This window comes from Somniosus microcephalus, chromosome 1 (genome assembly GCF_052327205.1).
Source record: "Somniosus microcephalus isolate GS21.2 chromosome 1, FLI_Smic_1.0, whole genome shotgun sequence".
In the NCBI taxonomy this organism is placed as follows: Eukaryota; Metazoa; Chordata; class Chondrichthyes; order Squaliformes; family Somniosidae; genus Somniosus; species Somniosus microcephalus.
Genome location: NC_140987.1, coordinates 191,886,908 through 191,911,692, shown reverse-complemented (window position 1 = coordinate 191,911,692; position 24,785 = coordinate 191,886,908). Strand labels below are relative to the sequence as shown.

Here is a 24,785-nt window from a genome sequence, read left to right as displayed (position 1 = left end):
ATGGCTTACCCCTTATCCTTAAACTATGACCCCTGGTTCTGGACTCCCCGGCCATCAGAAACATCCTTCCTGCATCTAGTCTGTCCAGGCCTGACAGAATTTTATAGGTTTCGATGAGATCCCCTCTCAATCTTCTAAACTCCAGTGAGTATAAGCCCAATCGACACAATCTCTCCTCATACGTCATTCCTGCCATCCCAGGTATCAGCCTGGTGAATCTTCGCTGCACTCCTTCCATGGCAAGAACGTCCTTCCTCAGGTAAAGCAATCAAAACTGCACACAATATTCAAGGTGCGGTCTCACCAAGGCCCTGTACAACTGTAGCAAGACATCCTTGTTCCTGTACTCGAACCCTCTTGCTACGAAGGCCAACATACCATTTGCCTTCTTAACCGCCTGCTGCACCTGCATGCTTACCTTCAGCGACTGGTGCACAATAACACCCAGGTCTCTTTGCACTTCCCCTTCTCCCAATCTATTGCACTTCAAATAATAATCTGCCTTCCTGTTTTTGCCACCAAAGTGGATAACCTCACATTTATCCACATTATAGTGCATTTGCCATGTTTCTGCCCAATCACCCAACCTGTCCAAATCGTACTGGAGTTTCACGACATCCTCCTCACAGCTTACCCTCCCACCCAGCTTTGTGTCATCTGCAAATTTGGAGATATTACATCCAATTCCCTCGTCCAGATCATTAATATATATTGTGAACAGCTGGGGTCCTAGGACCGATCCTTGCGGTACCCCACTAGTCACTGCCTGCCACTCAGAAAACGACCCGTTTATTCCAACTCTTTGCTTTCTGTCCGCCACCAGTTCTCTATCCAAGTCAATACCTTGCCCCCAATCCCATGTGCCTTAATTTTGCACGCTAATCTCTTATGTGGGACCTTATCGAAAGCCTTCTGAAAGTCCAAATACACCACATCCACTGGTTCTCCCTTATCTATTTTACCAGTTACATCCTCAAAAAATTCCAGTAGATTAGTCAAGCATGATTTACCTTTTGTAAATCCATGTTGACTTTGTCCGATCCTGTCACTGCTTTCCAAGTGCTCTGCTATTACATCTTTTATAATGGACTCTAGCATTTTCCCCACTACCGATGTCAGGCTTACCGGTCTATAATTCCCCGCTTTTTCTCTACCACCTTTTCTGAATAGTGGGGTAACATTAGCTACCCTCCAATCCATGGGTACTGTTCCAGAGTCTATCGAGTTCTGGAAGATGACCAGCAATGCATCTACTATTTCTAGGGCCACTTCCTTAAGTACCCTGGGATGTAGATTATCAGGCCCTGGGGATTTATCGGCCTTCAGTCCCATCAATTTTCCTAACACCATTTCCCTACAAATACTGATTTCTTTCAGTTCCACCCTTTCATCAGACCCTATGTTCCCCGGCATCTCTGGGAGGTTATTTGTGTCCTCCTTTGTGAAGACAGAACCAAAGTATGAATTTAGTTGGTCTGCCATTTCTTTGTTCCCCATTATAAATTCCCCTGATTCTGACTGCAAGGGACCTACGCTTGACTTCACCAATCTTTTTCTCTTCACATATCTATAAAAGCTTTTACAGTCAGTTTTTATGTTCCCTGCTAGCTTACTCTCATATTCTATTTTCCCTTTCTTAATTAATCCCTTTGTCCTCCTTTGTTGAATCCTAAACTGCTCCCAGTCCTCAGGATTATTGCTTTTTCTGGCCAATTTATATGTCGTCTCCTTGGATCTTATGCTATCCCTAATTTCCCTTATGCCAAACTGGGATGAACAAATTCTGTAGCTCATCCATTCGGTCTTTGAATGTTTGCCATTGCCTATCCACCATCAACCCTTTGAGTGCCATTCCCCAATCAATCCTACCCAACTCGCTCCTCAGACCATCGTAGTTTCCTTTATTTAAATTGAGGACCCTAGTCTCTGAGTCAACTACTTTATTCTCCATCTTAATGAAGAATTCGACCATATTATGATCTCTCCGACCCAAGGGGCCTCGTACAACAAGATTGCTAATTAATCCTTTCTCGTTACATAATACATATTTGATCAGCCATCATTTGCAGGTGGCAGGACTTTGTTGTCTCAGGTCTGCGGGAACTTTTAGAAGGCAGAACCACAGCTGTGGAAGTTTGGAGCCTGACACCCATTTCCAGTGTGACCTCCTGGGAAACCCCTCTCGCCACCTTCACTGAGCGCTTCCTCAACTGAGGTATATACCAAGTAATCCTAAGCCCTCAATGTGGAAGTCCCATTCGCGAAATGACACACACCACAACTACAGCAGTAGCCATCAGATTTTTTATTTACAGTAATCATCTGATGGCTTTTTAACATAAAACATCAAATTCCACCCAAGTGACTACCCTTGTGACTATTTGTGCAGTATCTTTCTCTTACGCGTGCTCCTACGTGGTGCTTCCCCTGTGGCTTCAGCAGATGTGGAGGCCACTTGCTCACTTTCTTGCTGCTCCTATCTCGACACCTTTGGCGGGCATCCTCCGGGGTTGCGAACCTGTGAGGGCTCATCAACAGTCTGCTGCTCCTGCGGCTGTGCAGGGGTTGAGACACCGATCTCAGATGGGTGTGGACTCTGGTGGGGCTTTGACCGAGGGCTCTGCAGTGGCATGGAAGTGTGAGCGCTTGGAGAGGAGCCCCCACTTCCTTGATGTCTGCCACCAACTTCCCTCTCATGGGTTAGGTCCCCCTCAGCGCTTGCAAGTGGCTTGACAGCACCTTGCTGCACATCAGGGGGACCATGGGGGCCCGTATCTGCACTGGCAATCCTACTCAGAAGGACTTCCATGAAGGTCTGGTTTCTCTGTTCAATAGATGACCATCGCTCCTCCAGAGATGTCATTCTATTCAGAACACTCACCATGTTTTCTGCACTCTGGCGACTTATCACCTCCATGGAGGTTGCCATCCTTTCCATGGTGATGCGTTCATGTGCCAATGACTCCACAAAGGCTCTGCTCATGTTCGCAATGGACTCCTCCATTTGCTCCACACTCGCAGCAACCCTGGAGACAAAACCTGCCAGAGACTCCTGCACATGTTCCTGGAGTTCCAGCACCGCTGATCTTGTGGATGGACCCAGAGGCAGAGGGTCGACATGCAGCTGAACCGAGCTGGCAGAGTCCTGCGCCCTCCAACTAGGACTCGCCACTGCTGTCCCTGTCTGCACAAACTGCTGATGCTCACTTGTGAGCTGTGATACACCAGGTGACAACACTACTCTATCTCGCAATGGTCCCACCGAGGTGTGAGTGTCTGCGCTGGTGCTGAGTGCGCTGAATTCTGCTGACGCTGCGCCCTCAGAGGTTGCAGCTTCCTCTGAGGAGTCTTCAGGCTCAGGCTCTTCCTCCTGGCTAGTGGGGATGGGTGCTTGCGATGGTCCTGTGGGGGAGTAAAGGAAAGAGTCAGAGATGTGATGCCAAGGTTACATGCACATTGCATATTGCAGATGATCATAAGTCCACCTGTTTGAGCTTCAGAATCATTATCAGCGACTCATGCAATGTCATTGAGAGAGATGGAAAACTATTCTGTCACCAGCTTGCTGTGATGCACCTGTCTGTCCATCCCCCACTTGCGCATCGTCCTCACTCCCACGATCTCCAGGACCGCATCCTCCCAGGGGGTGAGGTGGGCTACTGAGGGTGGCCCTCCTCCTGTCCTCGTTCTTTCTCTCTTATTGTGAGCTCTCTTTTCCTGCAATGAGGGAGACAAGTGAAGTTTGAGTGAGAATGAAGGAGTGTAGAGAGTCCATAGCATAGATGCTTAGAAGGAGACAAAGATGGAGTGAGGTGGCAAGACCAAGGGCCCTCCCTGTGTGTTGTCAGTTGTTTGTTGTCAGTTGTTTTCATAGCATCACAGTGATAGGGGGTGTGAGGGCTGCATAGTCGAATAGTTAGGTGAATGTGACCATAGAGAGAGAGGGAATGGGTAAGGGTGCATGGATGTCAGTGTCAAGTGGGATGTGGAGGAAGAGATTGCTAAAGCTGAGTGCTGGTGAGGAAAGGCAATGGGGATCAGATTGAGGGTGATGGGAAATTCATGCTCACTTTTCCAGTGCGCAGAAGGTCATGAAATCTCTTCCTGCACTGAAGCCAGGTTCTGCGGGTTACTGACAAAGAGTTGGCCTCCTCTGCCACCTGGATCCACACAGCCTTGGTTTGCTGGGGAGGCTTCTTCCTCCCTGAAGAAGGGAAGAGCACCTCTTTATGTGCTCTTGCTCCCTCCACTAAAACCTGCAGGGCAACGTCATCGAAGCGGGGTGCAGACCTAGGTCTCTGGCTGGCCATTCTTCCTGCAGGTGCCTCTCACTGCAAAGGCCAAAAGGTTGGCAGTCTGCAGAAGAAGCAAGGCTTGTTACAGATCTTAAATGTAGCAGCAATGATGACGTCATCGGAGACGTCTTTCAGACTGGAAAAACTCATTGGCCATGGGTTCCCACACGTTGGAACTCAATTGGCCAATTAAGTTAAAATCGCATCATTCTCCCACATCGATTTAGAATCGGGTGGCTAACACGAAATGCGGATTACACGACCCCAGCCCGCCCCAGTATCAAAATCCAGCCCTGTTTTCAAGGGGAGACTGGATAGGCACTTGAGGGAAATAAACTTGCAGGGCTACGGGGATAGAGTGGGGGAATAAGACTAACTGGATTGCTCTACAGAGAGCCGGCACGGACTCGATGGGCCGACTGGCCTCCTTCTGTGCTGTTACGACTCTATGACAAACAAGTTCCAGTGCCCAGCCCTCCTATTTTGCAAGTCATTTTTGCCACTCTCCACCTGTGCCATACATTATTCCCCTGCCCACTGTTAAACTGGTCACAATAAATGTCATTGCAAGTGATAATATTTTACTCCTGGAGGAAGTGCTCCTTGGATTCATATATATTAACTGTTCTGAAAAATTTAAGGAATATGTTCTGGCAGCATGTGAAATTAGGTTAAATGTTGCTTATTTAACAAAAAGAAATACTCGGCAAACTAGTTTGATGTCCGTTCTGACTGCAATTCTCATAAATTGCACAATACATTGACAGAAATACATGCAAGGATTTGGGGAAATTTTTCTTTTCCACACATCATTATTTGAGTAACTGCAAATTCTATAATGCCTGTGGATTTCATGATTGAAGGAGCTTTAAATGCTGACTGTGAAATTTATATTCATCAGCATCTAACAGTAGGCCAAAAAAGGAAACATTCAATGGGTGGTTTATTTTAATTGTACAGATGTCAACTGTTGCCTCTGAGTCAGAAGATTATGGTTGTTAAATTGGATAACCCCTAAAAACAGGCGCTGGGATCGCGATGCATGATTAACCCGCGCCCGTTGATTGAAATGCATACAGGACGCCAACTTCGTGCTGCCTGCACATTACCATGGTTTCTGCATGCAGCCAGCGCTCCCCGCGATTTTCATTGGCTGCACGCATCAGCAGGGGGCCCAATATCGTGAGTGCCTAGCACTACTTAAAGCTAGCCTGCACCTCTTAAAGGGGAGGTGCATTGTAGCTACTGGAGGTGCTGAGATCATTGGGAATAGTGTGCTGTGTAACAATCAACAATGGCTGACCATGGGAGAGAGTGGGCACTATGGTTTTTGGATGCTGCACTGGGGTTCTTGATTGAAGAGGTGGAATGGAGATGTCTTGTAGCCTCAGGGAGGCAGGAGGCCCTCCAGGCACTTGCTCAGAAGGCAGTGGGAAGAGATAGCCATGGGGGTCAATGCCAGGAGTACAGCTCCAAAAACATGGATGCAGTGGAGGAAGAAATTTAATGATCTCACAAGAGTAGTCAAGATCAGGAGTGCATATTCAAATGCCATATCCTACCAACTGCACTACTAGCCTCAGCCACTGTTTAATTCATGACACCCCCAGCATTCACATACCAACAATCTCAATCAATCAGGACTCATACCTAACATTCAAATGCTTCACGTCATCCTCATACACTTAGCACTGTTGCAAGCCTCAAACCCACATCTCACAGCTTGCACACACTTGCAGCTATTCAACCACGACAGCCACATCACACAAACAGATTGCATGTCACTCAATGACACACTTCCCTCTCTCTTGCAGGAGAAGGTGGCACATAACTGGAGGCAGCAGAAACTAACTGGAGCGGGACAGGCGCACCTGCATGTTGTAACCCCTATGGAGGAGACGGTGCTGGCCATTATGGGAAGGGACATTGCTGAGGCCGTGGCTATCAGTGGGGCTGAAGCAATTGAAGATGAGGGTATCCGCATACCCAATCCTCCTTCTCTCATCCCACTCCTCCCTCATCCCACAATCTCCTCTGATTGAGAAGCTGCTGATGGTGTAAGCATGCACTTCTTACTTTTTCTTCTCCTCTCACCACAACCCAACCATTGTCCTTTTTTCCTTTCAGATACCCAAGAACTGCAAACTTCCCAGGCAGTGGGGGAAGAGTAAGAAGACAGTGAAGATGAAGACACACCATCACTCGATTTCAGTCGCAGCCACCAGCTCAGATACTGACACTGCGTGTAACTTAGTGGATAGGATAAAGGTGAGATCTGCACATGGTGAGACATCGGGCACAAGTGCGCTACAGCCAGGGCAGGGGGAAAGGATAGCGCAGGTGCCAGCTCGCCAAAGGGTGAGGTCGCACAGTAGTTTTGCTGCAGAGGATTCAGATGATGACTTTGATGGGCCAGGCTACAGAAGGCTGATGGGTGTACACACCCAGATGCTTGGTGCACTGGAAAGCCTGCATTCAATGTCAAGGAGCATGGAGGAGTCTGGCACCAACCTAGCACAGGGCTTTGCGCAGAACTTGGAGCCCATCCTTTCCAACATGGAACGAGTGGCTCCCTCCATCAGCACACCTGTGGAACCAACAATGGTGCAGCATCTGATGTCTGATGTCTCAGCTTCCGCTGCAGTACAAGCAGCATCCACCCAATGTCTGAGTGCATCCACCCAATGTCTAAGTGCTGCAGTCGAAGCTCAGACTTTTATCATGCAATCTCAGCTTGCTGCCAAACAATCTCGGACTGCTGTCATCATGGCTCTGGAAACCACTGTTCAAACGGTCTTCCAGGGCATCATAGCACTCCAGCAATCTGCTCTTTAACAGGGTAGTAGGATTGCTGAGTTGCTGCCCCGCGAGAGTGGCAGTGGCTCCATGGAGTATGAACCTGCTGTCCCCTCTCAGGGTGACAGCATTCATGCTCCCACCTCTGCCACTCTGCCAATGCCCTTGCTGTTGCCTGTCAGCCAGCCAGCCCAGACTGCTGCAGCCCAGGACAAGATGATGCAGTCTGCAGCCGGGCCTTCTAGGCCCAGAGCTGCTCGAGGTCACGCTCCAAGGCCAGCAGCAGTCCTCTCCACTGAAAGTTAGCAGCCTTCCAACAGCCATGCTGTAGCCGCTAGGGAAGCACCTCGCAGGAGCACTAGGATCAAAGACACATGGAAGAGGCACTAAGGGAATGCACAAGGGTCATTAACTTATTTTTGTATGCACTATGGAATGATTCAATTTATAAATTTGGATTGGAATGTGTAATTTTATGTTGGCTTTTATTTTTGCATTGTGGGAAAGAGGACAATGTGATGGTCAGTGACAAAGGGAAGGTAAGGAGTGTGGTACTGTTGGTGAATGGGGAACTGGGGTTGAGGTTACTGGTATCGCTCATTAATTATTTGTTCATGTAGATCCCAGGCAGAAAGGGGCTGTCTAGGTTGCAGCTTCCCTTCCTGTTCCTCCTCTTCTACCCCTTCCTCCTCCGCATCCACCACCTCCTCATTGTGCTCCTGCTCCTCAGCTTCTCGTCTGATAGGTGGTGACAAGGGCTGTTCCCGCATGATGGCAAGGTTGTGCAGCATGCAGCATACCACAGAAAACGTGAGACCTGCTCAGCTGAGTACGGCAGGGCACATCCAGTGTGGTCCAGACAGCAGAATCATTGCTTTAGGACGCCAATGGTCTTCTCTATAAGATTTCTTGTGGCAGCTCGGCGCTCGTTGTATGCCTGCTGTGTAGGTGTGTGTGGGTTGCGGACCGGAGTCATGAGCCATGTGGTGAGCAGATAACCCTTGTCGCCAAGTAGCCACTCTTTGGTTTGACGTGGTGGTTGAAATACAGCTGGCACAGAGGAGTGCCGCAGAATGAACGCATCGTGACTGCTGCCAGGATACCGGGTTTTGACCTGCATGGTGCGCTGCCTGTGATCACAGACCAGCTGCACATTGAGGGAGTAGAATCCCTTTTGGTTCAGGTACATGGCAGAGTTGACATGAGGTGCATGCAAAGCAATGTGCATGCAGTCAATGGCACCCTGCACCATGGGGAGGCCTGCAATCCTTGCAAACCCTCGAGCTTGCTCCGCATGCTTCTCTCTGGCAAGAGGGAATGAGATGAAGTTGTCTCTCTTTGCATAGAGAGCCTCAGTGACATCCTTATGCAGCAGTGCACTGCAAACTGAGAAATGCTGCTTATATCTCCAGCAGCAACTTGGAAGGAGCCAGATGCATAAAAGTTCAGAGCCACGGTCACCTTGACAGTCACACGCAATGTGGTCCTTGCCCTGCTCTAATGTTGAGTTGTGGCTGCAGCAGGTGGCAGATTTAAGTCATGATCTCTTTAGTGAAGCGCAGACATCTCAAGCATTGGTCGTCGCTGAAGTTCAGATACGAGAATTGCTCCCTAAACACCCTTTGGAGATATGGCCTTCTGCTATGAGGTTTCTCCCCCTCCTCCTCCCTCTTATAGCAGCTTGTCCTGCTCTGTGTGGCCTTTCTTTATTCTCCCAGTCATGCTCAATGCCAAGGGGAAGGCCTACTAGTGCACTCATGTCTGGGAGCAACTGGTCTGTGCAGAAGCCTTTAAGTCAGCAAAAAAGTACTTCAGCACCTGCCATACCTCTTCATGTACACTACTGAAACTTTAACCAACTATAGAAAGCACCCAAAACGTGTAGCATTGCAGCAACAGCCAGAAGAAATAAACCAGCAATGAACCTGCAAGTAGTTGATGATCACATTAAGTATTGCTGGTGGGGAGGACTTCATGCGGTTTAACGTCGTGCGCAGCTGTGCGAGGTTAAGACAGGACGTAGCCTGGAGCGTGGAGTGTGTCATGATCTGCCTGCTCTGCATGCTGCCGATGGTCGTTAGGTGCGTGCGCTAAAACTTTTACAAAGATTTTCGACACTTAAGGGGCATTGTAGCGCCCAAAAAACGAGCGCTACCGAGCCCAATTTCACCCCGAGTTTAAGCTCCACTGCAGAGACTTAGGCTGACACTTCAGTGCAGTACTAAAGGAGTGATGCACTGTTGGAGGTGCTGTCTTTTGGATAAGACAAACCACGGCCCTCTAGAAACATAAGATCCCACGGCAGTATTCAAAAAAGAGCAGGGGAGCTCGCCTGGTGTCCTGGCCAACATTTATCCCTCAACCAACAACAACAACTTGTATTTATATAGCACCTTTAACATAGTAAAACATCCCAAGGTGCTTCACAGGAGCATTATAAAACTAAATTTGACACCAAACCACATAATGAGAAATTAGGGCAGATGTGTTGGAATACTCAAGTATAGAGGTAACAAAGGCATGAATGAGGGTTTCAGCAGCAGATGAGCTGAGGCAGGGGAGGAGTTAGGCGATGTTACAGAGATGGAAATAGGTGGTCTTAGTTATGGTGCGAATATGTGGTTGGAAGCTCGTTTCAGGGTCAAATATGACATCAAGGTTGCGAACACCTAAAATAGATTATCTGCTCATTATCTCATTATTGTTTGATGAACCTTGCTGTGCACAAATTGTCTGCTGCATTTCCCTACATTTCAAAAGTGACTACACTTCAAAAGTACTTCATTAGCTGTGAAGCACTTTGGGATGTCCTGAGGTTGTGAAAGGCGCTATATGTATGCAACTTTTTCTTTCCGTACAGCACACGTTACTTCCATCACCTAATATCATGGTTATTGCGTCCGTGAATGATTGAGACACGGACAGCAGGAGTTGAACAAAACACATCTTTACTGATGGAAGTTAATAGTGAAACTGAAAACAACAGAGGCTCACTAGCACCTTTTATACAGGGGTGGTCACTGCCGGTACTGCAGTCTGAGACCAGTTATTCTCTTAAAGGTACATACACAACAATTCCTCCCCTTTTAGATGAACAGTACATAACTTTCATTTAACAACTAAATGATAACTAATTACAATCACAATTACGGTTGTTAGATACATTGGTTAAGTTTAAGCAATTATAAGTTCAGTCTTTGAGGAGGCTTCCTGATTCTGTCCAGATAATGCCTCTTTGGGATATCAGGTTCTTCTGGCAATGTTGAGTCGGGATCAATGTCGTCATTTGGTTCATCTGCTTCCAATATTACCGGTTCTGCGGTAGCTGCAATTGGAACGTCGATTTCATTACCAGGTGTATCAGATCGTGGTGTGGAGTTGACGTTTTCCAGTGACTCTAGAATCTGGTCAGCATGGCGTCTTACAATGCTCTCCCCAACGTCCACGGTATACATGAGAGGTCCTTGTCGTGTACAAATCGTTCCTGGCTGCCATTTCTCAGTGCGGTAGTCCCGGGCCAAAACTGGTTGACCTATTTTAAAACTCCTGGTCGGCCTTTCATTCATATTCTGAAACTGCCTGTTCTCCACATCTCTTCGGACGTTTGACTTAACCAAATCAGTTTCGTTGGTAACCGCATGTCGCATTCCGGTAGGCAAACAAGAAGTTGTCCACCTTGTGTTGTAGGGGTATATCTTCATTACACATTGCCTTGATAGCCTTCTTGAATGTTTGGACAAACCTCTCGGCCAATCCATTAGTGGCTGGATGATATGGGGCAGATGTGTAATGCTTAACACCATTGTTCTTTAAGAACCTCCGGAACTCTTCAGACACAAACTGTGGTCCATTGTCAGAGCAAATCTGTTCAGGCAGCCCATTCCTGGCAAATATGGTTCGTAAAACTGTGATAGTTTTTTCCGTGGTGGTTGAGGACATTTTTATTACCTCTGACCACTTTGAATGTGCATCCACCGCAATTAAAAACATCGAGTCCATGAAGGGACCAGCAAAATCAATGTGCACCCTTTGCCATGGAGATGAGGGCCACTCCCATGGATGCAGAGGAGTTTGTGGTGGGGCGTTTTGGACCTTCTGGCATCCTGCACAGCTCTTGGTCATCTCTTCGATTTCTCTATCGATTCCCGGCCACCACACAAACGCTCTGGCTAAGTTCTTCATTTTTACCCCACCCAGATGACCCTCATGAAGCTCACTGAGCACTCTATCCATCAACTTAGGTGGAATTACTACTCTGTATCCACACATCAAGGTTCCTCTGCACGCTGACAGCTGTTCTCTTCTCGGCGAGAATGCTAGCAGCAGTGGTTCGCCATGTGCTGGCCATCCCTTCACCGTTAAATCATAGACCCGTGATAGTGTCAGGTCATTCCGTGTTTCCTTTTCTATGTTTGCATTCGTCACAGGGAGACATTCGACTATGGTCGAGTGGAATAACTCCATTGGATCCACTGCAAGGTCTTCTTCTTCCACCGTCGGCAACGGTAGGCGTGACAATCCATCAGCATTTCCATGCTGTTTAGTTCCTTTGTACTCGATGTCATATTGGTGTGCCCCTAGGAAAAGGGACCACCTCTGCAGCCGTTGTGCTGTCATTATCGGTACGCCCTTCTGAGGGTTGAAAATGGAGACGAGAGGTTGATGATCGGTTAGTAGAGTAAATTTTTGACCGTGCAGGTAGTGATTGAACTTCTTCACACCCCACACTAGGCTGAGGGCCTCTCTGTCAATCTGGGCGTAGTTACACTCGGCTGAAGTTAACGAGCGTGACGCAAAAGCTATCGGCCTCTCCAAACCATCAAGGAATTTATGTGACAGTACTGCCCCAATGCCGTAGGGAGACGCATCACACGCCAGTCTGATCGGCAGTGCTGGGTTGTAGTGAGCCAATACTTCCCTTGAAGTGATTAAGTCCTTACTCTTCTGAAAGGCCCGCTTACAATCATCGCTCCATTTCCATGCTACCCCCGTTCATAGCAGGGCGTTCAGTGGGTGCAGAATTGTCGACAAATTTGGCAAAAACTTATGGTAGTAATTCACCAATCCGAGGAATGACCTCAGTTGCGACACATTTTCAGGTGCTGGGGCCTTAACAACCGCTTCAATTTTGTCAGGGGACTTATGTAACCCCTCTTCATCAATTACGTGGGCACAATATGATATCTGTTTCTTAAAAAATTCGCACTTGGGGCGGTTGGCTCGCAGCCCATGTTCCCGTAGTCTAGTGAGCACCTGTTCTAGGTTGTTAAGGTGTTCACTGTCATCTTCACCTGTCACAAGGATGTCGTCCAAGTAACACTGAGTCCCCGGAATCCCTTGCAGGACTTGTTCCATCGCTCTTTGCCATATCGCCGGAGCCGATGCTACTCCGAATACCAATCGATGATACTGGTAAAGACCTTTGTGAGTGTTTATCGTGAGATACTTCCTAGAGGACTCTTCAACCTCCATCTGCAAATATGCTTGTGCTAGGTCAATTTTTGTAAAACGCTTCCCTCCAGACAGTGAGGCGAAGATGTCTTCTATCCTTGGAAGAGGATATTGTACTGTGTGAAGGACTGGGTTCACCGTCACCTTGAAATCCCCACAGATTCGAATCTTCCTTGACTCCCCGGACTTATTGCTTAACGTTTTCTTCATGACAGGAACGATGGGTGTCGCCCACTCGCTCCAGTCGACCTTAGACAACACGCCTGCCTTCTCCAGATTCTCCAGCTCTGCCTCGACGGCTGGGCGAATTGCATATGGTACTGGTCTTGCTTTGAAAAACTTGGGAACTGCATTCTCTTCTATTTTTATCGAGGCGGTTACGCCTTTAAGCGTGCCCAGTTCTTGTTGAAATACCTCTTTGGCATTAGCTAAGATTGTTGACAATCGTCCAGGAGTGACGTCTTCATCTTTTTTCCCGTCCACCGTCATTGCATGAATGGAGTGCCAATCTAAGTTTATCTTCCTGATCCATTCCCGTCCCAATAACGGTGGTCCACCATTTGGCAGTATGTAGAGATACAATTTCCGTATTTTCTTGCCGTTGTATTCGACAGGCACCCTTATTTTTCCTCTGGGGTATACTTTTTGCCCCGTATACGTCGTCAAGACGATGGATGTCTCTCTCAAGGGTATGTGTGAAAATAGCCGCTCGTAGTCTCGTCGATTCATGACGGTTAGCGCTGATCCTGTATCCAATTCCATTTTAACTTGGGACCCTGCTATCGTGAGGGTGACCCAAATGGTTCGGTGATCCTCTTTTACGATTACATTGTGAAGTTTGAGACAGCTTAGTCTCCTGTTCCCGGATTCACTATCGCTCATCTGGTCTTCGGAACTACTGTCCGTCATCTTTTGTACTTTCTTGTACGGTTCCTTAGTAGCCTTTTTGTTGCCGCTGGTCTTCTTCCCAGACCTGCAAACTCGTGCAATGTGTCCCATCTTCCCGCATTGCCTGCATATTTTGTCTTTGGACCAGCAGTCCTTCTGGTCATGGTTAGTTCTGCCGCAGCGATAACATTTTGCAAATCCCCGTGTCATTTCGTGGGTGCCGTATTCCTGTGGTTTTTGTTGAATTTCTGCAGCTCCCCTGGCTGCTGCTTCATACGATACTGCCACGCTGAAAGCCTTATCTAGCGTCAGCTCTTTCTCTGAGAGTAACTTCTTCTGTGTTCCTTCACTCAGGAGTCCACAGACAAATTTGTCCCGTAGGGTATCTGCCAGTCCTGCTCCGAACTGGCAGTGCTTTGATAGCTTGCGTAGTTCCGTAAGGTACTCAGCATTGCTCTCATCTTTATGCTGAGTTCTCCTGTGGAATTTAAATCTTTCTGCTATCAACAGCGGTGCAGGGTTTAGGTGTTCCTGTAGGACAGCAACAATTTCGTTAAAACTCTTCGCCTTCGGTTTGGCTGGAGTAATCAGGTCCCGCAATAGGCCGTACGTTCTAGCGCCCATTAAGTTTAGCAATATCGATGCCTTTTTCTCCTCCGCTATTTCGTTTGCCTCGAAATATACCTTGACTCTTTCCACATACGTGGTCCAGTCCTCTATTGTATTATCAAAAGCAGTGATACAGCCAGTCTTCGGCATCTTGCAAATCTAAAATGGCGCCTCCCGCGCTTTGCCATCTTCCCCGCTGATTAAGATGGCGCCTCCCGCGCTTTGCCTTCTTCCCCGCTGTTGTTAGCGCTGCTTTCCGCGGTTCCCGTTGCAACCTGCAGCTCCTCGCGGTTTCTTGCGCATTTAATATTTCTTTTTTTTATTATCTTCCCGTCGTGGAACAACCCTGTGGGACTCTTGCCTCCCTCTTCGCGGGTCTATACGCAGCCCGGCTTCGTAGCACCGGCCGCGTCCTGTGTGCTCCACCCTCCCTCCCTCTTCTTCCCGACAACGCTGCTCGGCCCCGTTGCAAACCACCCGCTCGAGTTCGCGACAGCCGCAGCCCAGGAAGGATCAGTGCACTACCTGCCACCAGCCCGATTAGCTGAAGCACCGTCGACAGGAACCAGGCCCCGCTTCCGACAGCTTCTCCAGCAATCTTCAACTCCGCAACACAGGGCGGATGCCCACGGTCGACGCCCGTTTCTACTGCCTCTTACTTTCTTTTCTTTCCGGCCTCGACCTCTGCTCACTTTGCTGTAGGAATGGATCCCAGGAGGTGGTGCAGACTGTAGGTAGGTTCGTATCTGCTCGTCGCCAGTATTACGTCCGTGAATGATTGAGACACGGACAGCAGGAGTTGAACAAAACACGTCTTTACTGATGGAAGTTAATAGTGAAGCTGAAAACAACAGAAGCTCACTAGCGCCTTTTATACAGGGGTGGTCACTGCCGGTACTGCAGTCTGAGACCAGTTATTCTCTTAAAGGTACATACACAACAGTGGTGTGATTAATTGGTGTGCAGATTGTTATTACAGCAAAGTTCCTGTCCATTGTGAGTAAACAGCTAAATAATTATCTGCTGACAATACTATCTGAACTGATAATAAGCATTTGACAAACAATTCTGATAGAGGCATCCCATTATCTGTAATCTGCCATCCTTTAAAAAGAACAAATTTCAAACACTTGTTAAGTTTTTACTCATTCACACCAACTGAGAGGGTGGGAAGGCAGCATAGACATAGGTTTTAGTAATTTCACTCTGTAACCAGCTGCTAGAAGTTGAACCAACTGCTGTTTACTTTCTGATTTGTATATCTATAAAGAAAGTAATTGGAAAATAGATGTCCCCATAATTTACACAATGAAAGTTCTATTTTTGCTGCCTTTTACATGCTATTGTAATATGGAATATGCTAATTATATTTAAATTAAATATGCAAAATATATTAGAAAATAATCCACTTAAATCAGTTGCTTATAAATACGAAGATTTATGCAACTTGGACAATATAATTGTTATATTATGGATACCATTTTGATGGTTTATGCTTTGCGCCTAATTTACACATGCATATTTTGTTAATTAGCAAACAAAGATTAATCTACTTTATAGGGTCTTCTTTATGCTTTGAATGAAAGGCATCCTTTACACTCTGCTGGAGTGGGACTGGCATCGATATTGTTCTGTTGGGATAAATCACAAGGGACAACTTTTCAGATGTTCTGATGTCTTAATGTACATGATGTGGACTATTCCATGAGGAAACCATTTATTTTGACTGGAAGAAGCACAATAAGAAATAATGAAAGATTCAATGAACCTACTTTATGCAAGGGCCAGAGGGGATGTCATGGTTTGATACAAAAGACTGACAATTATTTGAGCCAATTCCTTAAAAACCCAGAGATGAAAGTTATTATAGTCAGGAATCTTATCTAACTTGAGCTTCAACAACCTCCCCAATATATCGTCACAGGAGGTTATCTAGTGCCGTGGGGAGGGTTTAAACCAATTTGGCAGGGGGAGGAGGACCAGGACGAAGCATTAGAGAGGAGGTACAAGATGCACAGAGGACTGGAAGAGACAAACAGCATTAGAATAAACAATAGTTTAGAAATAGGAGGGATCAGAGAGGGGGGAAATGCGAGGCAGATTAAAATGGATTTAGAATGCATGTGCGTAAATGCCCAGAGTGTGGAAAATAAGGTTGCTGAGCTGCAGGCATAAGTAGCCACATGGGATAATGATACAGAGGCAATAACGGAGGCCTGGTTCAATAAAAGGAATGAATGGGCATTTAATATTCCTGGCTACAAAGTATTCAGGAAAGACGGAAGGAAAAAAAGGAGGGGGGTGGCAGTATTGATCAAAGATACTGTACAGCACTGGAAAGCGATGATGTACTTGAGGGTTCAAAGACAGAACCTATTTGATTAGAATTAAGGAACAATAGAGGAGCTATTACGCTGCTGGGTGTATACTATAGGCCACCAAATAGTGGGCAGTAGATAGAGGAGCAAATTTTCAGGCAAATTGCAGAAAGACGCAAGAACTTTAGAGTAATGATAATGGGGGGTCTTCAATTATCCTAATATAGACTGGGAAAATAACAGTGTAAAGGGCAAAGAGGGGGAGGAATTCCTAAAATGTGTACATGAGAACTTCCTTGATCAGTATGTTTCCAGCCCAACGAGGAAGGAACTAGTGCTGGGTCTAGTTCTGGGGAATGTAGTAGGGCAAGTGGAGCATGTTTCAGTGGGAGAGCATTTGGGAAACAGTGGTCACAATATCAGTAGGTTTAGAGTAGTTATGGAAAAGGACAAGTAAAATAAAACGTGAAAATATTCAACTGGAGGAGGGCTAATTTCAGTGAGCTGAAAAAGCATCTGGCCCAGGTGGATTGGAATCAAAGATTAGCAGGTAAAATGAGCAATGGGAGGCCTTCAAAGAGGAGATAGTTTGGCTACAGACAAAACACATTCCTATGAGGAGGAAACAAAGGGCATCCAAAGCTAGAGTTCCCTGGATGACTAAAGATATAAAGATTAAAATGAAACAGAAAAAGGAAGCTTATGATAAATACAAAAGCAAAATACTGCGGATGCTGGAAATCTGAAATAAAAACAGAAAATACTGGAAGTACTCAGCAGGTCAGGCAGCATCTGTGGAGAGAGAAACAAGAGTTTACGTTTCAGGTCGATGACCTTTTGTCAGAACTGGAAAAAGTTAGAGATGTAACAGATTTTAAGCAAGTGTAGTGGCAGGGAAAGGGGGGAGGGGAGGAAAGTACAAAAGGGAAGGTCTGTGATATGGTGGAAGGCAGGAGAGATTAAATGACAAAAGGCATGATAGTACAAAGAAAAAGGAGATGGTAATGGGACAAGTAAAGAGACAAAAGATGAGTCTAGAAGAGGTGTAAATGGGAATGGCAGAATCATCAACAGCTGCCATGTGAAAAAAACAGGGGCAGAGGTTATGATCTGAAATTGTTGAACTCGATGTTGAGTCCAGAAGCCTGTAAAGTGCCTAATCGAAAGATGAGGTGCTGTTCCTCGAGCTTACGTTGAGCTTTGTTGGAACAGTGTAAGAGGCCGAGGACAGAGAGATCAGAGTGGGAGTGGAGTGAAGAATTAAAGTGACAGGCGACCAGAAGCTCCGAGTCATGCTTACAGACTGAACGGAGGTGTTCGGCAAAGTGGTCACCCAATCTGCATTTGGTTTCCCCTATGTAGAGGAGACCGGATCGTGAGCAGCGAATACAGTATACTAAATTGCAAGAAGTACAAGTAAATCACTGTTTCACCTGGAAGGAGTGTTTGGGGCCCTGGACAGTGGGAAGAGAGGAGGTTGAAGGGCAGGTGTTGCATTTCCTGCGCTTGTACGGGAAGGTGCCGTGGGGAGAGGAGGGGGTTTTGGGGTTGATTGAGGAGTGGACCAGGGTGTCGCGGAGGGAGCGGTCCCTTTGGAATGCTGAAAGGGGAGGGGAAGGGAAGATGTGTTTGGTGGTGGGATCACGCTGGTGGTGGAAATGATGGAGGATGATCCGTTGAATGTGGAGGCTGGTGGGGTGAAATGTTGAGATCATAATTCAGTGAAGAACCAAGTTGAATATAAAAAGTACAGGCAAGAACTAAAAAAGGAAATAAGAGGAGCAAAGTTCAGTACTTGGACCACTGCTGTTTTCGATATACATTAATGACTTGGACTTGGGGGACAGAATTTCAAAATTTGCAGATGACACAAAACTGGGAAGTGTTGTAAACAGCGAGGAAGATAGTAATAGAAGTCAAGAAGACATAGACAGGCTGGTAGAATGGGTGACACATGGCAGATGAAATTCAACGCAGAGAAGTGTGAGGTAATACGTTTTGGGAGGAAAACTGAGGAGAGACTATATATACTAAATGGTACAATTTTGAAGGGGGTGCAAGAACAGAGAGACCTGGGGTTGTTTGCGCACAAATCTTTGAAGATGGCAGGGCAAGTTAACAAAGCAGTTACTAAAGCATATGGGATCCTGGGCTTTATAAATAGAGGCACAGATTACAAAAGTCAGGAAGTTATGCTAAACACTAGTTTGTCCCCAGCTGGAGTATTGTGTCCAATTCTGGGCACTACACTTTAGGAAGGATGTGAAGGCTTTGTCGAGGGTACAGAAGAGATTTACTAGAATGGTTCCAGGGATGAGGGATTACGTGAATAGACTAGAGAAGCTGGGGTTGTTCTCCTTGTAGCAGAAAAGGCTAAGAGGCAGAATAGTACAGCACAGAAGTTGATAGAGGTGTTTAAAAACATGAAGCGTTTAGATGGGGAAACTCTTTCCAATGGCTGAAGGGTCGATAACGAGAGGGCACAGATTTAAGGTGACTGGTAAAAGAACCAGAGGTGACATGAGGAAAACCTTTTTTATGCAACCAGTGCTGTACTATTCTATGATTCTATAAAGAGAGTGTAAGAGAATAGATTAGCGGGTAACATAAAAGGGAACTCGAAAGTCTTTTATAAACACATAAGTAGTAAAAGGGTAGTCAAAGAAAGGATGGGACCATTAGGGACCAAAAAGGAGATCATCTTATGGAGGCAAAGCGCATGGCTGAGATACTAATTGAGTACTTTGCATCAGTCTTCACAAAAGAAGAGGATACTGCCAATGTAGCAGTAAAGGAGGAGGTAGTAGAGAAATTGGATAGGATAAAAATAGATAAAGAAGAGGTACATAAAAGGTTGGTAGCGCTCAAGTTAGAAAAGTTACCGGGTCCAGATGTGATGTATCCTAGGTTGCTCAGGGAAGTAAGGGTGGAAATTGCGAAGGCTCTGGCCACAATGTTCCAATCCTCTTTTGATATGAGGTTGGTGCCAGAGGACTGGAGGATTGAAAATCTGGGACAAAATTAATTGGCATTCGGAAAAATATGGGTTAATAATGAAAGCCAGCACAGATTTGTTAGAGGTAAATCATGTTTGACGAACTTGATTGAGTTCTTTGATGAAGTAACGGAGAGGGTGGATGAGGGTAGTCCGGTTGATGTTGTGTATATGGACTTTCAAACGGCGTTTGATAAAGTACCACATAATAGTCTTGTTAGCAAAATTGAGACCCATGGGATTAAAGGGGCAGTGGTTGCGTGGATATAAATTTGTCTAAGGGACAGAAAGGAGAGAGTAGTGATGAACGGTTGTTATTCAGACTGGAGGGAAGTGTGCAGTGGTGCCCCCCAGATCCCGTGTTGAGACCATTGCTCTTTTTGATATACACTATATTAATGACCTGGATTTGGGTATACAGGGCATAATTTCAAAGTTTGCAGATTATACGAAACTCAGAAATGTAGTAAACAGTGAGGAGGATAGTAACAGACTTCAGGAGAACATAGAGATTGGTGAAATGGATAGACACATGGCAGATGAAATTTAACACAGAGAAGTGTGAAGTGATTCATTTTGGTAGGAGGAATGAGGAGAGGCAATATAAACTAAACGGTACAATTTTAAAGGGGGTGCAGGAATGGAGAGGCCTGGGGATGTACGTATGCAAGTCTTTGAAGGTGGCAGGACATGTTGAGAAGGCTGTTAAAAAGGCATATGGGATCCTTGGCTTTATAAATGGAGGCATAGAGTACAAAAGCAAGGAAGTTATGCTAAACATTTATAAAACACAAGTTAGGCCCCAGCTGGAGTATTGTAGCCAATTCTGGGCACCACACTTTAGGAAGGATGTCAAGGCCTTAGAGAGGACGCATAAGAGATTTACTAGAATGGTACCAGGGATGAAAGACTTCAGTTATGTGGAGAGACTAGAGAAATTGGGCTTGATCTCCTTAGATTAGAGAAGGCTAACGGGAGATTTGATAGAAGGTTAACGGGAGATTTGATAGAGGTGTTCAAAATCTTAGTGTTCTGATAAATAAGGAGAACTGTTTCCAGTGACAGAAGGGTTGGTAACCGGAGGGCACAAATTTAAGGTAATTGGCAAAAGAACCAGAGGCGACATAAGGATTTTTTTTTTAACGCACCCAATTGTTATAATCTAGAATGCACTGCCTGAAAGGGTGGTGGAGGCAGATTCAATAATAACTTTCAAAAGGGAATTGGATAAATACTTGAAAAAGAAAAATTTGCTGGGGAAAGAGGAAGGGAGTGGGACTAATTATTTATCTCTTTCAAAGAGCCGGCACAGGCATGATGGGCTGAATGGCCTCCTTCTGTGCTTTATCATTCTATGATTCTCGTGATTTTAAAATGTTTCAGTCTACATTCACCTTTAAACTGTACCCCCAATTATGACATTTCTCCTTCCATTTCTTTTGTGAAAAATAACAATTAAGTACTTCAGCAATTTCTGTATCTTTGGACACTACTTCCCCATTGTCATGTTTTAGTGGACCAAACCCCGTTTGCAACCTTTCTTCACATACTTGAAGAATGCTTTACTGCTCTGCTTTATGTTTGTAGCTATGTTTTCCTCATGATCCATCTTTGCAGCCTTTATCAGTTTCTTGCCATTCCTCAGTCTATCTTTATAGATTTCCTTATCCTGTTTCTTTCCTGAACATTTAAACATTTTGTATGCTTTCTCTTTCTCTCTAATGCCTTTCATAACTGGTCTTACTCTTATTCTGTCCCTGACTTATTTCAGGGATAAACTCCTTTTGCATCTTAAAAATGATCCCTTTGAAACTATTCCACATTTTTTCATTCCAGTAACTCTTCCCATTTTACCATTCCCATGCATTCTCTCATACCCTTAAAACCAGCTTGTTTAAAATGTAGCTGTTTAATTGGCTTCCTTTTGTTTTCTCATGTCTATCTTGAATGTCAGAACATTATGGTCACTAGATTCCAAATGTTCTACTTTACTTATTGTTCTTCCCTAATTCATTAGAACTGAATCCAGTATTGCATTACCCCTTTTGGGTTCCTTAATGTAATCTTTTAGAAACAAATCCTTCATAATTACAATAAATCCATGCTCCCACTCCCACTGTTCCCACTCTGCATTCCAGTCAATAGGAGGAAGATTGAAATCCCTGGAATTACTAATGAAGACTTGCCATTAGCCTCCCTTGGGTTATTTGGTGGCCTGTAGTATATTCCTATTGCTACCTTTTTCCTTTTTATTCTCTTTTAATTCTATCCAAAGTGACTCAGTACCTTTCCCAGCATTCAACTTTGTTGTACCTAGTCCCTCTCTAACAAATAATGTTACTCCACCTTCTGCTCTACCTTCCTGGTCCTTCATAAAACAGACAAAGTTAACTCCCTAATCATATAAGCACAATTCAGGTTTTCTTTAATATCCTTATTCCCATTTTCCTAATTATTCTTAACCTAGTCTTTTCTGCTTTTCACTTCCCCTGCCATACTAGGTTCAATCCACTCCAAATGTATTATTTACATTTCCTGCAAGCAAATTGATACCCCTCCAATTCAGGTGAACTCCGTCCCTCCTGAACAGCTTCCTCCTGTCCCAGAACTGGTCGCACTGTCCTAGGAATCAGAAAGCTGCCTTCCTGCACCATCTCTCAAGCCACACATTAATGAATCTAATCTGTCCTTGACTAACCTGCCCAGCGCAATGCACAGGAAGTAATTCTGAGATTATCACCCGTGAGGTCTTGCTCTTCAGCCTTGACCCTAATTCCTCATACTGCCTCTGGAAGGCCTTCCTATTACTCTTTCCTAGGTCACTGATTCCCACATGGACTATGCTTTCTGGCTGCTCTCCTTCCCTTTCCAAACGTTTTCCTCCCACTCTGTTATGTCTTTCACCCTGGCATCACGGAGGCATCAGAAAATAAAAACTGTAGCCAATTCACATAAAACTCTGAGAAATTCCGACTCTATAAGGAAATCAAGCAAGCTCCAGGATAGTGTGGTACAACAACAACAAATTGCATTTATACAGTGCCTTTAACATAGTAAAACGTCCCAAGGCGCATAGCTCATAACTCCTCGTAATCCCAGTTGCCTACAGATTTAATATGTATGCCTTCTAGTCCTTCCATTGCTATGCCTCTCAAATAATCTATCCAATTCAACTGTATCCAATCCCTTCACCATTTTTAAAGCTTAAATCCAAGCCCTAAGCCTGCATTTACCTAAAATAAATAGCCCTATCTCTTGGAGCCTTTTCAGATAACCAAGAGCCCTAAGGCTAGGTTTCATTCTTTGTTGCACTCCTCTGCATCTTCTCTGGTCTTGCTACCCTACTGCAGGTGCAGCTCAAGCTCCGCCTCCCAGGAAAATCCTGGAAATGCCATGTCGCCACCCCTACTTCGTGGCCTTTGCACCTGTGCATTCTTTGGGGGCAAACCAGGAACATCCACCTTCTAATATTTTCTAACAGCCTTCAATGTGGCACTTTATTGAATGATTTTTGGAAATCAAGGTATATAAGATCAACAGTAATGCCATCACCCAGTCTTCTGGTCGTTTCGTCAAACAACTCCATCAGGTTAGTGAGGCAAGAATTACGTTTCCTAAAGCCAGTCTGGGAATCCTTAATAGCTGCTGAACTCTCTAAGTGATCATAAGTCACATCCCATGTTATGTTTTTGAGCAGTTTAACTATAACTACATCAACTGACAGGTCCATAATTCTCAGGGTATGATTTCTTTCCCTTCTTTAATAATGACTGCATCTCTAGGGCTAAAAACTACAAATTACCAAGTAAAATTAAATAGAAGCAAGAGGAAACACAACAGATTTTACTGGATCACAATAAACATCTTGAAACTTTAATAATTTTTGTAACTTGGAACACACAACTGTGAAGAAAGTCTATGAAATCGGATATTCAGAGTGTTTCTCGAGCACCTGCTCATTCACTGTCTAGGCTTGCATACCATCTTCAGGGGAATTTACCCATATCACTAGGAGGACTCCAAGGTAGCACCATGAAAGGGCTATTCAGTTCTCTCAATTTGCTGGATTCCCCAGAGTTCAAGGGACAATAGATGGCACCCACATTACACTGCATGCTCCTATTGTGGAGCCATTGAATCTTCTGAACAGAAGAAGATTTCACTCCCTCAATGTTCAAATTGTCTGTGACCAGCTACAATGAATCCTGCATGTAAATGCCAAATTCTGTAGGGAGTTTTCATGATGCTTTTGTCATGAGGAACTCCAGCCTCCCAGCTCTATTGAGACAAGACAGTGAAGTGTCACAATGGTTTCTGAGAGACACTAGATACCCCTTGCTTCCATGGCTCATTGGCCCAACTTCAACTGCCCAACTTACCAGCAGAACATCGCCACAACAAGGCCCATGCATCCACCATTCAGAGGACTACTACAAGAGTTCTGAAGGCAAGGTTTTGCTACCTTGATAGATCAGGAAGGGTACTGCTATATGCTCTCAACAGTGTCTCTTGCATCATGGTTGCTTGCTGTGCTCTTCACAACTTCACAATACAGAAAGGACTGGAAATGACATGGAATGGCAGGTGGGCCCAGATACAGAGAAACCTGGAGCTCAATGCCAGGAGGCTTAATATTAGGCCAAGTCTCTTCCGTGTTGGCTGCCAAAGACATTCACAGGAAGAACATTATCAGAATATTCTCCTTGAATTAAAAGTGGTTCCCTTTGAAGTCTTTGCTCACTACATAGCCCTAGAATTCCTGTGGACTCCAATCAATCCATACAAAAACATTTATCTTTCTGTACCCATTAAGAAAAAATTAACTTGTCACTCCCATCAGACCTCATAAATCTTCATGATCTCACTGAACAACAAAACCAAATCCAAGTGTAAGATCATATATATTTAACTATTGGTCAAACCTACTTATCACTGTGTTTCCCCAAGGTGCCAAGAAATACCTAACCTCGTGCCACCTGAGGGCCAGTGTTGCGAGAGATGGTTACCTGCGATTCTGCTACGAGTCTCTTGAGTCTGAGGTGGCCCTCGTTTCATGACAATTGAGACCTGGGAAGGACTCACTGTGGGCTGCATCTCTTGTGCGACTGCTTGGGCAGCCTAAATCTGCCTCCTATGTGCTTTTTGAGTAGGCCTCTGTGGGGCTACGGTGGCGGCATGGCATATGCTGCTATCCTGAGAAACAACAGCATCATGTTGCTCTACTCTAGTTGTGCCATTAGATCTGCATCCAGCTCCAGAGTGGACACTAATCAGTGGGATGGCAGATCTAATGGTTTCGATCAGATTCTGAAAGCTCTGAGAGTCTGTCTTCTGCAAGCCAGCCCCAAGTGTCTAAAGTCCAGATTGAAGGTCTCTCTCAATTCCATCCCCAAAGTGCTACAGGGCCACAGTCGTTATTTGTGATGAGGAAGA

At 45.4% G+C, this 24,785-nt stretch overlaps 1 protein-coding gene across 9 annotated transcripts in view; it reads right to left on the bottom strand.

The window, feature by feature from the left end:
- arb2a (ARB2 cotranscriptional regulator A) overlaps nt 1–24,785 on the bottom strand; it is an 846,111-nt gene that overhangs the window by 156,425 nt on the left and 664,901 nt on the right. Inside the window, exon 11 of one of the 9 annotated variants that reach the window (XM_085988838.1) lies at nt 15,605–15,670. The exons of the other annotated variants lie outside the window; for them this stretch is intronic. Coding sequence (XP_085844964.1) covers nt 15,633–15,670 — 38 coding nt within the window. The 3' untranslated portion in view covers nt 15,605–15,632. Of the gene's footprint in view, nt 1–15,604; nt 15,671–24,785 lie in introns of those variants that run through there. 9 annotated transcript variants of the gene reach the window in all.